Below are 17093 nucleotides of genomic sequence, written 5' to 3'. Positions count from 1 at the left end.
GCCTGTGGGGGCGGGGCGTGCATCCCGGGGACGTGGCACCTGGCACGTGGGGGGGGTGCGTAGCACATGTCCGGGACGGTGGCCGCGATGGTACCCCCTCCCTGATGGTGCCGGGGGCGGTGCGCTCTCCCCCTTCCTTCCCCAGTGGCTGGAGAATCAGGCTAAATGGCTCAATAGTCAGGCTTAATATTTGTTTGTTTGTTTCATAAAATTTGTACACCCCTTGACTGTTTTTAAAAAAGAAAAACCCTCAAAAGATAAAACAGTAAAATCAGGGGGGGGAATTACAATCCTACTACGAAACATACTGAAGTTAAAATACTAAAACGGATTGAAATGGCCTCAACTTTCTAAGCATCTGGGTCAGCTTGTCTAAACAGGAATGTTTCCAGCAGGGACCAAAAAGAGTAAAATATGAAGACACCTGCTTGATCTCAATAGGCAGGGAGTTCCAAGGTTTAGGATCTGCCACGCTAAAAGATTAAGTTCTTACATATGCGGAATGGGTAATGCGCGGCACAAATTTGTAGAGCCAGTTCCGCCAGTCAAAGCAACTGAGTGGGCACATGTAGGGAAGGCAATTTTGTAGGTAAACTGGTCCGAAGTTGTTATGGGCTTTACATACTAATAGCAACCCCTTGAACTCAACCTGCTGTCAGATCAGCAACCAGTTCAGATCTCTGAGCACAAGTGGCAGAGTGTCAGGCCTAATGGGCACAGCAGTTCATCCTCTGTAGGTCTTGGCCCATGGATCAGTTGCTGAGACTGAAAGCCCTCACCAACCCACGACTGTCTAAATCCCCTCCTCTCCCAGGTTTTCCCCCCACCAAGCAATCAGAGGCTGTGCCTATGTGCAGTCAACCTCTCTTCCACCCTCTTCATGCCTCTTCTGGTTCTGGGAGACTAGCGGGGACAGGTGTGCTAACTTGAATAGAATATTGCCAGGGGAGGGAGGTATGCCCTGCCCTGCATAATTGATCATATGATGCGATGCATGCACACCATTTGAAAGACAATGCCCATCAACTTGGGAGGGGGTGCCCCCTCAAATATTTTATTGCTAGGGCCAAAGCTTGTCACACCCTGGCTGTGGCTGATGGGAGCTGTAGTTCAAAATCTTCTGGAGGGCACCAGATTGGCAAAGGTTGATATAGATGCTGCATATGATAATAAGGATTAACGATGAGGCAGACTGAGAAAGCTCAAGCCAGCTATGCGAAAGAGGAGCAGCATGACTGTGCTGACTCATTTAAGCTGCTTGTGTGTGTGTGTGTATTTAAGAAGCTGCTAAGGCGCATGTTGTTATTAACAGTCTTATTTATTAGGACTTTTGGCTGGTATATGCCACTGGGAAAAAGCCCCATTTTGATTGCTCATCAAAGCAGGACTCATAATTTCAATGGATGTGAGAGCAAACAGAACGGAAGGAATTGTCTTTTTAAATGCTTGATGTTACAATATTGTTATTATTATTAATAATAACAAATTGATATCTGTTGTGCTTTCAGGTCAGCTTCCTTGTCCGTTCTTTTTGCATCTAATCTCCCTCTGATGTCACTTACCCCCCCCCCATGTGCATATATGTTTGACAATTCAGGGTTGCACTTCACACAACTGTAGACTGTAGCCTACAAACACTCATGCCACATCACATTCCCTCGTTGTTAATGTGCTGCAAGATTCTGATGTTTTTGCCAGCGGCGTAGCGTGGGTTGTCAGCACCCGGGGCAAGGCAAGTAATTTGCGCCCCCTAACCCCTAACCTGCCGCCGCTGACAGCTTCTTCTTGCTGCTGCCTGGTCTGGTCTGGTGTGGTTCTCTCCCGCGCTCAGCGCTGCGCTGGGCGGCCGCTGCACTGTCCCTCCCCCAGATAGTCCCTCGCTCTCTCTCCGCACCGCACGCCTGGCACCCACCCCCTCCACAGTGGGCGGCGACCCAGCGGCTCGGATCGGATTCGCACAGCCAGCACTGCAGTGAGAGTGAGTGAGCCAGGTAGGGGCAGAGAGCTGCGAGTGCAAGCGCGCCACCCCCAGATGTTGCGCCCGGTGCGGCCGGCCCCCCCTGCACCCCCCACGCTACGCCACTGGTTTTTGCTACGACTCACTAGCTACTCTCCTGGAAGTTGCCCCCTGTAACATGTCCTGGCGTCAGAGCAGCCCAATACTTCATTTCGACACATGCCACTTTAAATTATGCTGCCCCCGTGCCAAAAGATGAATAAGTGTGCTAAGATTCTACGGCAAACATGCAGGCTTTTCTCAACAAATGAGTCAGTATAATGAAAGGATGGCTTGAAGATGGAAGGTTTTTTGCAACCACTGCTTTATAAAACTAGTAGTTTTAATAAACACAAGGATGGTTATGATTATTTTTCTTTCACAGATACATTTCAGGGCAATGTGCAAAATTCCCCAGCATCACAGATGCATGCCACACTCTAAGTGGCAGGAAAGAAACTTCCCTACTTTGACTCCTCTACCTTCCGTGGTTTATCTGGATCCACGTTCTCCAAATGTTAATTCTTTGTTCAAGGTCTGGGCTCACCGAAGACAGCAAGGAAAACTCAGGGGCTTTGATGACGCACGCATTTTGCTGACCACCACCCCTCCTCACACACGCAATGATTGCAGGGGAAGTGGAGGGAACAGGGGCAACACAAGACATTTGCTGCTTGAGGTGAAGGTCAAGATGCCCCTGGCTCCCTTCCACATACAGAAGTCACCCAGGCTTTGTTGTTGTTTAGTCGTTTAGTCGTGTCTGACTCTTCGTGACCCCATGGACCAGAGCACGCCAGGCACTCCTGTCTTCCACTGCCTCCCGCAGTTTGGTCAGACTCATGCTGGTAGCTTTGAGAACACTGTCCAACCATCTCGTCCTCTGTCATCCCCTTCTCCTTGTGCCCTCCATCTTTCCCAACATCAGGGCCTTTTCCAGGGAGTCTTCTCTTCTCATGAGGTGGTCAAAGTATTGGAGCCTCAGCTTCAGGATCTGTCAAGCTAGCAGATTAGTATTTCTTCTTCAAGCCTGGCTATGGGACAGCATCATCAGCTGTCTATCTTAGGGGTGCAGGACAGGACAAGTGGCAGATACAGTGCCATTCTCCAACATTTTGCCACCACTCTGTGTTGGCTGCATTGCTCTGCCTAACAGTAGAGCCAAGCCTAGCTGTGAGCTAGGTTGCACATGCCTGCTTTTCCTATCAGCTCAACACAGCTGAATCTCACCCATTTGGGGCAAAATCCATGGCTCACACCTACAGAACAGCCTTGAATGCTGTTAGGCCTGTGCCAAACATTCGTTTGGGGACTAGATAAAAGCTCTTACATCAAACCAACGTTTTCAGCTACCCCACACAATGTTACAAATACCATAGATAGGTAAATCAGCTAAACAGCTTCATTATGTCCGGCTGTGGCTGGCTAAGAGCTGCCCAATTCTGTGGTTGCATTTCCTGTTCTGTATTGCAGATATCTTAAAATGTAAAGCTATCCTTTACTTTAATAGGACATTCCCCAAATAGGTGTAGATTTGTCATGGAGGAATTGCAATGTCCAGCTTTGCTTCTGCAGGGGGTAGAATCTCTTTAATGGTGAGAGCAGTTTGACAGTGAAAGCAGTTACCAAGTGTTGGCAGGATCTCCACTGGAACTCTTGATGTTGGAGAATCAGATGCTTTAGCTTTCCTACATCAAACAGGGTGTTAGACTGAATCAGGTCCCCTCCAGTTGCCATGGACTTCAGCTCCCATCAGCACTAGCTAGCATGGCCAATGGTTAAGGATGGGAGCTGTAGCTCAACATCTTAAGAGCATTGGTAAATTCAGGACTAATCTGTCTCTCCAATGCTGCAATTCTAGGTTGTCCAAGAAAATGTGGATCCCTGCCTCTAAAGCAAGTGTTTCTATCGCTGCTGGAAAATGGCCTTTGGGATGTAGTCATATGAGTGATGTCATGGACTGGGTGGATGCAGAAGAGTGGTGGGAGGAACCAGTTGAGGAACTCCCAGGGAAAGAAGGCTCAGAGCAAGGGGACTAGTGGTGGGACGACAACTGAGTGGTCAGAGGGAGAAAAGGGGGCAGACTAGGAAGAGGTGTTGGAAGTAGAAGAGGTAACGGGGAAGTAGAAGAGGTAACCTCTTAGTTACCGGCAAGAGGCTGTGGCAGAGAGCAGTTCAGTCTGGAGGCTGGAAGAGACCAAGAGGCAACAATGAGGTAGGCAGCTAAAGAAGCCAGGGAGTCTCCCCTTCCAGCTGAGACTAGCTCCCCTCCCCATTGGTCTCCTAGAACACACAGAGAAATGAAAAGGGCAGAGCAGGTACTGGTTGTGCATGGACAGAGTCTTCAACTGCTTGGGAAAGATCCTGGAGAAGACGAGCCTTAGGGAGTGGTGGGGACCTTCAGTCCTTGCAAATGCCTCATTGGCCCAAGACCTGTTTTGGTTTCTTGAAAGTTAACTTAACTGACACTGTGTTTTTTATTACTGATCTATTATGTTTGACTCCAGCTCCTGACAAGTGTCATAGAGAAAATAAAACCCTTTGCTATTCACCACAGAACTCCATATGCTGAAACGTTCACCCTTTCTAGGTTTCCAGCTCATATTGCTGCAAATGCAAGCTTTAACAGAAGAGGGGGGAGCTGTGGCCTTTCAAATGCTGTTAAGACTCCCAACACCCATCAGCCTCAGCCACCATGATCTATTTTCAGAGAGGATGGGAACTGAAGGGCAAAAATATCTGAGGTGGGATTAGACATTGAACATCCCATCTGTGCAAGCATTGCAGCTTGCCCAATGGAACAATGCCCACTGTTCTCCCATAGCATGTTCTGGGTGTTCTCTTGACCTCCCCACCCCAAACCCGTTCCAGGGGACACATGGGGAGGAGATGGAAGAAAGCCCCATTTCCACAGCCAGTGCTTATTAGGAGATTCCCCTCTCCTGTCTAGGTTCAAATACCACAGGGCTGGCTTTGCTGGGAGGTAGGGAGGGGCATCAAAAATCTTCCAGCTTTAGCTGAAAATAGGATTAATGACACAACTTCAGACTGTGGTGAGGGCAAGCATAACCTGGATTGTGAAGCGGTTGGCCATTATGTGCTAAAATCCCACCACACAAATGAGCTCAATGTTTAAATCCCCACTCCCCAAAAATCAAGCTTTTAGGAGAGCGATGTGCTTCTTTACAGATCATAACACAGAAATTCAGATGTTTAACAAATCAGATACCAAGCAGCTGCATTTTAAATTAACATATATTTTACTGTCTCAATCACAGCAACCTCATACAGTAAGATACACATAAAAGTATAGTTTGCATGGTATCACTTGCAATTTAACACTGTTAAATACCACAGGTATTCCATGACAAATATGTACACAGGACTATTTTTTTTTCTTTTTATAGCAATATAATTAGTCCCTGCTAGGTTCACTGTATAAATTACGTGGCATCACAGTTTTTGTTCATTTAGTGTCATGTGAGTAGCAGTATGGAACCTGAACAAGAGAGGAACTAGAAGCTGTACAGTATAGCAGCCAAGTAAAGACAGGCATGGTACTTGGAAGAGGCTGAGCAGAAACGGAACACATCAAAATGAACTCTACAGGCTGATACTTTAGAAAGAGTAAAATTATTTCAAATTTGGCATTATATACACATTTTATCTACAGGTATATGAATATATGCTTCTTTAAAAAAAAATCCATCTAAGATTATGAAAACCTTCATCGTTCACTTAAGCAATGATTTTACACGGACCTTCCCAGTCAGCAAGCTAATACTTGCCTGCAAAGAAAATAAAATGCTGAATGCAGTAGTATGCCATCGCAATAATCTCATTTCTACTTTTCTCAACCATGTATTCTTTTCTTGGTAACGCTTTGCTGTTGGCAACATTCCAGAAAGATCATGTGAGACAGTGTATTTGATGCTCAGTCACAACAGAAGAATTTCACCAAATCTACAATATGTTTAATCTCTTTATGTTTCTGTCACCCCCACCACACACTGGCTATTCATGTAAGCTTCTGTCACAGAAAGGGTGAAAGGACTGCAAGTCTTCGAATCAACAACCACGCTCTTAAAAATTAACAGCTTTAAGGTCAAATGTAATCTGCCACAAAGTTCAAAACTCAATGCAATGGCATAGCAATTAAACATAAAGGGCAAATTATTAAAAAAGGAGTGTTTGATATCCTTTGTGGCTTAAGAAATTTCACTTGGCTGGGAATGGTGCAATCCCTGTTATTTTAACCATCATTATTTCTAGTGTGCTGTGGCTGTGTACTTTATGCAAACATACTCCCGTGAACATGGATGGGAGAAAGCATGTATGCATAGCCGAATCCTCTACGTCCTTGTTGTGGCTAAAAATCATTACAAGGGGAAAAGCTTCACTTCTGCATGAAACAGTTGGAGCCAAGTGACTTGCCCACCTATCTCTGACAAAGCTCCAGAGGCAGAATTTCAAACCAGGTGAGAGAAGCAAAGAGACTAATGGATTTGAGGGACACCTGTCTACCACAACAGCTGTAACAAGCTGTAGGTGAAATACAGTACAAGGAAAAAATAATGTTACCTGAAAAAATAACCCAGAGACTTCATTTACAGGACCTTATATATATATATATATTTTTAAAAAACCACAACATACTGAATATATTTATTTAAAAATAATCTGCTTCCAAATCACCTATTTACAGTAGAAACAACTGGATTTGATACATGTGCAACAGAAGGTGAATCTGATCATAATTCATTGGGGACACTCCAGGCGTAACGTAACACATACTGATTCACTTCTTAATACTAGAACAGTTAAAAAAACAACCACACACACAAGGTGTATTGGCAACACCGAAAAATAAAGCAAATATTCAGTTTAGAAATTGATTTTATATGCTTGAGATGGTGAAGGAAAAGTAGAAGAGACACAAGGAATAGATGCCATGGCGATTTTGCCTTTTGGAGCTTAAGTAATGCGATTAATTTTCCTTTTTTAAAATAAAAAATCGCTTTTTTTTGGCAAACACAAAGGAATATTCCGTGCAAGTTACCAAAACAGACAATTTCACAATTCACTGAAAATGCTGTTCTTAGTTTCTTGGTCATCTTTCTAGTTACTACTCTGGTGCTGTGTTATGTGGATGAGGCAGTGTGACAGCCACAAAGCACAGACATGTGATGTCTTTAGAAAAAAATGAATTGCAATGCCTGCCTGCTTCTAAAAAAAAAGGAAAAAAATGCTCCTCTCTCCCATCTAGAACGGAAAAGCAGCTAAGAGTCACCTAAAACAGTAGCAGCAGTGTCAATTATTGAATAGACAACATTTGTAAAGTCACATCATTGAAGACTGGCACTATGTTAAGATGTGTATGTCCAATGTTAGGGCATGTCTACTTTTTTATTTCTCCTAAGAGGTCAGTAGGATACTTCTAGCAACATCAGAATGTTTTGTGTTTTTAGCCCTTTTGTCCCAAATTATAGGATTTCCAAAAAACAGAAGATAAAAATAAAGGTCTATCTATAAACCATGTGTGGTAGCTGGTTTGATTTATAGTTTAACTGATTGTTTGGCAAGAACCTATGAAGCTCACTTTTTCGACAGCAGGGATCGTAATAGTAAGCAGTGAGGCAAGAATCGCAGGAAACTTTTGAACAAAAAGTGCATGTGTTTGTAGCTCCTGGTCTGTTGCAAAATCCACAGCGTGAAGAGCCTGAAGGCTTCGATTTTGAACTGTACTGAGACACTCGGTCTTGAGTCTGCAACATGTACTGAGGCTTCTCCCTTATCACCGACCCAGAAGATATGCCTTCACTTGCAAGAGTTTTGAGTGAATAGCTGCTCTGCTTCATTGGTGGATATTCCTGCCTGCAGATGAGCAAGTTGTCGCACTTTTGGCAAATGGAGGTGCCGCAAGATAATCCACAGTTTTGGCACTTAAGGGAAGTGGTATCTTTGGCTAGATGTGTACGTTTATGGTAAGTCGGGTTGGCATCGTTCTTTAGCAGCCATACATCATGTTTAGTGGGTTCTTGTCTCTTGAACATACTTCTAGAATCAGAGTCGGTATATAAATCTAAATCATCTTGAGGGGAATAGTAAGTACTGTATGGAATACCCGTTCTTAATATGCCGTTGGTATGGGATGAAACTGGCAAATATTCATCGGAACATCCATGCGGAGAACTTGACATGGCAAGGAGGGATGGCGAAGGACGAATTATTTCATCTTTAATGTCATCTTCAGTATCAACCAAAATGGGTTCTTTTCTGAGACTCAAGGATGTCATCAAAGGTGGCTTCTTATTTTCCAAGTAACTATCATAGGCATCCACTGATTTAGAAGCTTTGCTAACTTTGGGTTTGAAGTAATCTTTACAGCCTCTCTCACTTGCAGATTTCTGAAGTACCATTCGTGACATGGAAGTGTTTAGATTTTCTTTGCATTCTGCACGACGCTTCAAGGCATCTGAGCAGCCTCGGACATCACTGCTATTCTTTCTTTCATTTACAATATCAAGTTCTGTGTAACCTTTATCTTTCACTTGCAAATGAATTTCAATCAATTGTTCACACTCTAATTTGGCCAAGAAAAGTTCAAATGATACCATCTTTACCTGGAGGGTATCAACCATGTCTTTGAGTTTATACATAGTTCCAAGTTCTTGAATGTATCCCATTGAGTTAAGTATCTGTCTTATATCCTCATCTGGTATTGTAGACTTTACATAATAAACAAAAGGTCCTGTGTAAGTCTGAAGATGGGAAAGAGAGAAAAAAATGGTAAACATAGTATTCAACCAAGTGCTCAGATGTAATTCTGAAATAGTGTAGATATGTTATAACCAGTGCTTTTTTTCTGGGGGGGGGGACGCAGGGGGATGCATACCCCTAAACATTTTGTAAATCTTTGTACTTTTGTCCATTTACTGTATTTATTTTCCCCAATTTGAACGATAAAATTGTGATTTTCTTGAGTCAAAATGAGAGTACCCCTAAACATTTTTAAGGGGGGAAAGCACTGGTTATAACCACATGAGGGGATCATGCACTGTCAAATAACAGGGTTTGGTGCTAAAATTCGGAATAATTCTATACACAATCCACTTGAGCACACTAAGGCAAATTAATTTCAATTGGTTGCATCCAAAGCACGGCTACATTGTGGTACTGTCAGCATATGGATTCCTGCTTGTGCAACAGGTCTTTCCTCCCTCTGTGTATCCCCTAAATATGTTCTAGGGATTCCCAACCCTCCATAGAAGATTTGGAGCAGGCAGGGAAAGTTCTGTTGGGCAAGCAGGAATCCTTGTGTTGGCAGGACACAATAGATGAATACCACCCCGTGGCAATACATTCACCAGAGAATACCATACCAACTGCTCTCTGATTCAGCTTCTACAGTTAGGTATGATGCTACAGTAAAGATTAAACCAGGCAGAGGGTGAAACTGTGACCCAAAGGTATTCTTAAAGTCAGTAGTTCTCCCATCTTCCATGATAGTATACTCTGTTTTAATCTACCATAAAGAACTGTATCAGGTGTAATGGGGTGGGACAACTGGATATTTTGGGTACCTTTTGGTACCTAAGAAATCATGGAGGTACTGAAATGATGGGATGAGTACAGAAAATGCATGTTTTGCTAAAATCAGTCAGTGAAATTGTAAAGATTTATAGTTAAACTGTACTAATGTTTTGGTGTTGATATATTTGCTAGAATCATGACCAGTAATGTATTGCTAGATAGAATCCTTAACTGCTCCGAACACTAAAAGATATTTTAGAAAGGAAGGGGAGATACAGAAAATAAATTGGCATCAGGATCTAAAACTCTGTTACTAGGACTAGAAAAGCAATTTATACATTAGCTTAGACTATGGGAAGCAACAAACAGATTTATATACACAAGCCCTGGAAATGGCTGTGTACGATTCTTCTTCTTGAACACCAGCATCAAGGCTACAGGAATCCAATGGGTCAGGTGTAGAGGATTTTTCTACCACGTATATCAGAATGAGTAACCTGTGGTACAACATTTGAAGGTTCACAACTCCCATCATTCCTGTGGCAATGGTTGATGGGAGCTATAGTCCAACAACATCTGATGGATCAAGATTTTCCCAGCTGAAGCTGTAAATACAGTAGCTGACCTTTAGGCTTCCTACCATACAGGGACACACCATCTATACTATTCAAAAGAGACCAATACCAAACTCTCATTATTTATTCTTTCTAACTTTACATTTCATGACTGAACTTTTCATTTTTTTCCTTACAGGCCACAGTATGGAGAGCACTAGGGAAGTGGGTGAGAAATGTACACTGAGGAATTGCACTGAAGTTATTCATTTAGAATAATGAGGTGATTCTAAAATACAATGCAATGAAAATATTCGCTGAACTCGAGGATAGGAATTGGCAAGGCTGAATGCAGAAATCAGGGTTATAGTAACAAAACTTAAAGCCAAATTCCAACCCAACTGAAGCTCACTGGGTAAGCTTTCTTGAATCGTGATTTCAGGTGAAAATCTACTTTGCATCCTAAATTACAATAAAGATTAACTGGTCTGAAAAAAGGACATGAGGTCTGGGCACAACTGCCCACCAGCCATTTATAAAAGCAACCAGACTTTTGCCTTGCATTTATTTTTTAATCTTTAGAATAAATTTGAGTGCTACACACCACCTTACAGATAGAACAGATGCCCTTTTAAGAGTTCAAAGCACAAATATTTAGATTACAAAAGAATAACATATTTGCACACTCTTACCTTTATATTTCTGAATTCCTTCTTCCAAGGGTAAAGAAAAAGATTAACTCCAACTGATTCCAGAACGCCAAATGCATTTTGGAGTGAACGCAAACTTGAAGATTTCAAGGACCTAAGTGAATTTTCAACTATCTCATAAAATTTTATCAGCCGGAATCTGTAGAAGGGATCAATCTTGGGAAAACAGAGTAAGGTTGAAGCTGTCACTTGTAGACACTCATCACTAACAGAGTGCTGCTTCTTGTCAGAGGTATTCAATTTGGATTCATGAAACTGTACATACTTCCTAAATACATCGTCTTTATATTTTGCATCCATCTGAAGTTAGATTCTAGCACGCTCAAGGGCGGCTACCTCATCTCTTTCATGGCTACAGTGAGGCAAGCAGGGGAGGAGGAGGCGGGAATGTAAGATAGTGCTGCAGAGTCTTCTGAAAGAAAAGAAGACACAAATCACTTACCATTACTACTAAAATCTGTCATCTCTCATCCTATATAAAAGGATGTCACATAGAGGAGGGAGAAAGGTTCTTTTCTGCTGCTCCAGAGAAGCGGACACAGAGCAATGGATCCAAACTACAAGAAAGAAGATTCCACCTAAACATTAGGAAGTACTTCCTGACAGTAAGAGCTGTTCGACAGTGGCAACCATATGTCAGGAGTGCTCTGATGGTGTTTCCTGCTTGGCAGGGGGTTGGACTCGATGGCCCTTGTGGTCTCTTCCAACTCTATGACTCTATGATTCTACTTTACTATTGTAAGAGCCTGCTGAATCAAGGCCAATGTAGTCTAGCATTCTGTTCTCACAGTGGCCAACCAGACGCCTGTGGGAAACTTATAAAGATGTGAGTGCAACAGCGCTCTGTCCACCTTCAATTCCCAAAGCTGGTGTTAAGAGACATGCTGCCTCTCACTGTGGCAGTAGAGCATAGCCATCATGGCTAGCAGCCGCCGATTGCCTTACCCTCTACAAACTTATCTAACCCTCTTTTAAAGCCATCCAAGTTCGCAGCCACCACTGCCTCCTCTGGAAGCGAGTGAATTTCAGTTCAACTATGAACTGTGTGAAGAAGTATCCTTTTACCTTTCCTGAATCTTCCAATGTTTAGTTTTCTGAGATGTTCACAAATTCTCGTGTTATGAGACAGAGAAACAAACTTCCACTTTCCACTTTCTCCACACCACGCATAATTGGTATTAACGTCTCTATCACGTCACTTTTACTTGTATTTTCCCAAAACTAACAAGTCCGAAATGCTGCAAACTTTCCTCATAGGAGAGCGGCTTCATCCCTTTAATAATTTTGGTTGCCTGTTTCTAGATCTTTCCCAACATCTTTTTTGTAGTTGTGAATTAATAAGCCTTGGGAAACTATGAGGCAAGTGTCTCACAAGGAATTTATACAAAGAAATAAAAAGAAACCAGGAGGAGGGAAGGATTAAAGAAAAGAAAAAGGGGGAATCCAAAACAAAACTAACAATGACTGCTACTGTAGCATACTGGCCTAGTGACAGAACTGTGAATCAGAAACCCTCCAGTTCAAATTGTGCCTTCTACTATGAACTTACTTAGGTGGCCTTAGGCAAGAAACTCATGCTTGGTCTCATCGCTGGATGTGCAACATTGGGGCAACCCCCACTTACCTTAAATGGTTGTTATAAGGATTACTGGTGTGGTATATGTAAAACTCTTTGAACATTTGGGAGGAATGTTATCTTGCCAGGTTTTTAGCAACCAAGAGTTAATGGTGTTTCATTGGGTTAGGGATCAGAACTGACAAGTAAGTCAATTCTATAAAGCCTAGAGAAAGTTTTGTTTGGTAGGTCCCCTTTAGCTAGAGAGCTTGATGCAATCTTACTGTAGTGTGACATTCTGCTATTCAAATTCATCACCCAAGTAATAAATGATGAAAAAGGATGTAACTCAGCGCTCTAAATGGGATAAGCCTAATACTACACTAGGCATTTTTCTTTAATGGCTAATAAAATGCAGGCCTGTGTAATTTGAACAGTCAACTCCTACAACAATTTTCCTGCTTATGTGAAATCATCCACAACTTCGAAACCAATCATATGGGAAAATTAACATTATTGCTCATAAGAAAAAGCAGTTCCACATAGTGCCTGATCAAATGCCAAATTGTTCAGCTTTGTCTACCAGTGGTTCTGAAGGAGCTTTACCCTGTAATGTGAGGCACACTCCTCTATAGAAAAAAATCACACTGAGTTCACTTGGACGTTGTTCTAGGTAGAATTGCAGCCTGCAACACTAGACCAAGAGGTGTTGGAATCAACTACATTCTTTTGGAAAAATGTATAATATTTGCATCTCTTTTCCATCCTAATTAAGACTTACCATCTGTATATGTTCAGTTCCTGCAAAGTAGCTTACTAGCACCTTCAGATGTAAATGCCAGAGGCCTGACTCTGCAGAGACTAAACTAAAGACAGTTTGCAGGAGGCCTATTCACTGTGTAAAGTTAAATGGGTATTAAATGTTTTATTTCTGGAAGCTTACAGACAAGACAGATTTTTGAAAATGTATTTACAGATCCCAATATTTAGCCCAACATCACACCAGACAAACTTCCAAGTTTTCAGCTACCAGAAGCCATTCTTACTGAACCAGGCACCTGCACTTCCTCCAGTCTCAGGCTTATCTCTTCTTATCACTATAGACTACTACAATGCAGAACACTATAAACAGGGCGTTAGCTTCTGACTCCTTTGGCAAACACTTAAGCATGCAGAATCTGTACAAAAAGTACAGGTGGAAAGCCTTGGAAATTCCCACATTACTAGTACAGTGGTACCTCGGGTTACAGACACTTCAGGTTACAGACTCCGCTAACCGAGGTAATAGTACCTCGGGTTAAGAACTTTGCTTCAGGATGAGAACAGAAATCGCATCATGGTGGCGCAGTGGCAGCAGGAGGCCCCTTGGGCTAAAATGGTACCTCAGGTTACGAACAGTTTCAGGTTAACAACGGACCTCCGGAACAAATTACGTTCTTAACCAGAGGTACCACTGTATAGTTTTGAGCCCCTCACTTTCTAAGATTATTGTACACCCTTTTCTAAATTAAGTCTTCATTTAGATTGTGGACCATGAGCTGAATATATATGGATGTCCCGCAACAGAAAACTGTCCCAAATAATATAAAAAAAAGAAAGAGGAATTAAAAAACACCAAGAAAGTGATCTTTGAAAACTTTTCACATCACAAGACCTGTGCCCCTGCGTATTACTTAATTCTTCCAGCAGAAAGTCAGTGCCTAACAATGAAGTGACCAATCAACACCTTCAAGCTATTTTGAAAAGAACTGAAAGGTGATCCTCACTCCTAAGGAAAGGTCCCCATCCCCAGGGGGGGTAAAAACCAACTCTGCAAAGGTCACAGTCCTTACAATGGATGTGCGCCCCAGCTACAAATAGGCCCCTGGTCCCTTGCACAACCTGACCTGAGAGACAGGCATGGAATGCAATCCCAGAAAGAAAGCACCACTATGCTCCTTACTTTTCGGCCACGGTTCTCCATCAGCCCGAGCCTAAGCTGCTTCCAAGGTGCAAGGCCAAAAACAGCACTCAGAACAGAGGCACGTTGTGTGTGGCAGGGGAGGGGGGTAGATTTAAACGAACAAAACCAGCCTCTACCCCCATTATATAAAGAGAGGGGGGCTGGTTTTCGTGTGTGTGTGTACATATATATTTGTGTGTGTGTGTGTGTGTGTATACACATACACACATCCTTAAACATATATATATATATATATATATATATACACACACACACACACACACACATCCTTCAACCTATATATATATATATATATACACACACACACACACATCCTTAAACCTAGGTCCTTAAACCTAGGAGGAAGGCCAGCGTAAAAAATGCAACTGCAGGGGGTGACCATCTGCCTAGTCCTTCCTCAACTGGGCGGGTGTGTGAGAGAGAGACGAACAAACGAAGACCTCGGAAATCCTCACAGGCTCCCTTCGCCAAGTACGAGAAGGGACCCGGGGACCCCGGGAAGAGAACCCGCCCGATGGGAGGAGAAGTACGGGCGAAGTAGGAAGACAACCCCCCCTCACCCGCCGCCTTCCCCTTCGCCCCCACAGCCGGGGGTCGCCTGAGGGCCCCCCTCCTCTCCCCAAGAGGCTTCCCAGTCCTCCTTCGGCCCCCAACCCCCCCCCCCCGCCCGCTGTCGCGAAGCGGTACCCACCGACTCTTCTGCCCTCCCTTCGAAATCTCGCGAGGCGCAGCGCGAGAACCCGGCGGTGCTGGCGGCGGCAGCAACTGCCCCTTCTCCTCCTCTTCGCCTCCCACCCTGGACCACAGACCTGCAACCGCCGCCGCCACTTTCGCCAGCCAGGAAGTCGCTCGTGACCCGGACGCGCAACATCCTGTCACTCTCTCTTCCTTGCCCCGCCTCCCAACCGGAAACCGGAAGTGAGCGCGACTCCTGTCTCAAAACCTCCTCTCGCTCTCTCCGTGTGTGCGTCCTTCACACTCGCCCCCCAGAGGGTCCGCATGGGCCTTAAAAAAATAAAAAATTCTGCCCCGCGTTCTTTTTCTCTCCCCCCCCCCCCCAAATAAAACCGCAAAAGAGGCTTGGGCTGCGACGGAGCATTTGAGGAAACTCGGGCTATTTGGGGCGCTGCGGAACTCCCTGCCACTTGAGAACGACGCGGAGGGCGGCGCCTTCCGCGGTGCTCCGCTTAAAAGCGTTATTTGGTTTAAAAAGCGCTTAGGAAGCGGAGGTAATTTTAATCGGTTTTAGTTTTTTGTTATGTTTGCGAAGTGAAGGTTGCGGAGTTTTCTCCTCGATTCTAGGTGGTTTTGTTATCTTTTCGTCACCCGCTTTGAGGATTCTTTTGGTTTGGGGTGTGTGTGTGTGTTTTAATGATCAAGAAGTGAAGTAAATAAGCGATAAAGTGGGCTGTGCTTTTGTGTGCGTGCGACGCCAGACAGCGGTGGGTTGTATAAAGGGAGGCTGAGGATCCAAACTAGCCTCAGCGTTAACATGCTGTACACGGAATGCCTCGGGGAAGAGCCACAAATTGGGCAGAAATCACATTTTAAAAAAGAAAGTAAGTTGCAACCTAAGTTTGAAATGAGCATAATCTTCTGTTTTTCCCTTTTTCCTTTTGTTTGGAGGCTGGAAGGCAGCTGTGCCCGCCACCTAATCGCAGCCATGCAAAAACATACCGATTCCTTCGTTTATTTCTAATTCTAGCTTCCACAGCGGGGTTGGAGGCGTTAGGCTCTTTTGGGATCTTTCCTCCCCAATCTATGAGTTGTTCTAACGTCTTTTTCTAGTATCTATGCGCCTGGAGAGGCGAGTCTTCGACGGCGCATGCGTCGAATTCTGTGTCTTTAGCTTTTTATTTTTTATTTAAATAATAAATATTTAAACCCTCATTAGTAGCAGCATGGTACTTACTCACCTTCCTCGCTCCGCCTTTCGCTCTTGCCCGTTTCTTACTCCGGGAACACGTCCGCCAGGTGGTGATACTGGCAGCTGCAAAGATAAGGAAGAAGGGGAGGGGTGGGAAGGGGAAAGAAGGGCTTTTCTTAAGTCGATGGAAACGTCGGGATCAGCGGGAGATTGACGTTCCCTGCACGTGTGTGACGTCATAAACAATGTAAAGCCACGGGATCCCCTCCAAAGCCCGGCAGCTATTCTGTTGCATTGCATCAATGCACTTATGAGCAAAATAACTTACATGGATTTCTGCTAGACAGTAGGACCTGTAACAAATTGTTGCAGCCTGCAGTAGGGTAGGCAGCTAGGGCACCCCATTCCCTTCTTACGTACACAGCCCCCTCCCTACACACTCATCTAATGCAGTACCACAATATGTTCGGTAATTGTTGGGTTCCTCTTGGGGGGAATGGAGGGCTCCTTCCCCCTCCCCCCCAAAAAAGTTATTTGTGCAATTGCAAAAGTTTTTTGTACCTCCTCCTACCTCTGTCATGTGTGGGTGATGTCATTTTCAATCCTGCCTTGAATCTGCTGGCTTTCAGAAATCAAAGGCCAGACATTTTAGTAGAATATGGATGGGGTGGTATGAGGCAGGGTGTGTTAATCCAGAGAGAAATTCCAGCAAAAGATTTTCAGTTCAGAATCTGGAAGTTTCACTACCAGTTCATTGCAGTTAATCTGTAGTGGCTCAGAGCCATCAGTCCACTCCAGGGAACTAGTAGGATACATTTGTTTCACAATAATTAAAACTCAATCACATCAATGAAATTCAGCTATGTCATTAATTTTTAACTCCATCCAACATGTATTGAAAGAAGACAGAGAAGAATA

General features: G+C 43.8%; 1 protein-coding gene across 9 annotated transcripts; it reads right to left on the bottom strand.

Moving 5' to 3' along the window:
* Window positions 1-5234: 5234 nt before the first annotated feature.
* Window positions 5235-16374, bottom strand: SPATA2 (spermatogenesis associated 2). Of its 9 annotated transcripts, none has more exons than XM_081011294.1 (4): window positions 16225-16343; window positions 15000-15313; window positions 10773-11202; window positions 5235-8754 (listed from the first exon to the last, which is right to left on the bottom strand). In XM_081011294.1, exons 3-4 carry the CDS (start codon window positions 11088-11090, stop codon window positions 7516-7518), a joined length of 1557 nt encoding a protein of 518 aa, XP_080867420.1. In that variant the 5' UTR covers window positions 11091-11202; window positions 15000-15313; window positions 16225-16343; the 3' UTR covers window positions 5235-7515. The 9 variants fall into 9 exon arrangements, with proteins under 9 accessions (XP_080867420.1, XP_080867422.1, XP_080867423.1 ...); XM_081011296.1 differs by having other exon boundaries at window positions 10773-11199; XM_081011297.1 differs by having other exon boundaries at window positions 15118-15313.
* Window positions 16375-17093: the final 719 nt, after the last annotated feature.

Source organism: Podarcis pityusensis, assembly GCF_964106645.2.
Source record: "Podarcis pityusensis genome assembly, chromosome: 6".
Lineage (NCBI taxonomy): Eukaryota > Metazoa > Chordata > Lepidosauria > Squamata > Lacertidae > Podarcis > Podarcis pityusensis.
This window is presented reverse-complemented; position numbering and strand designations above follow the sequence as displayed.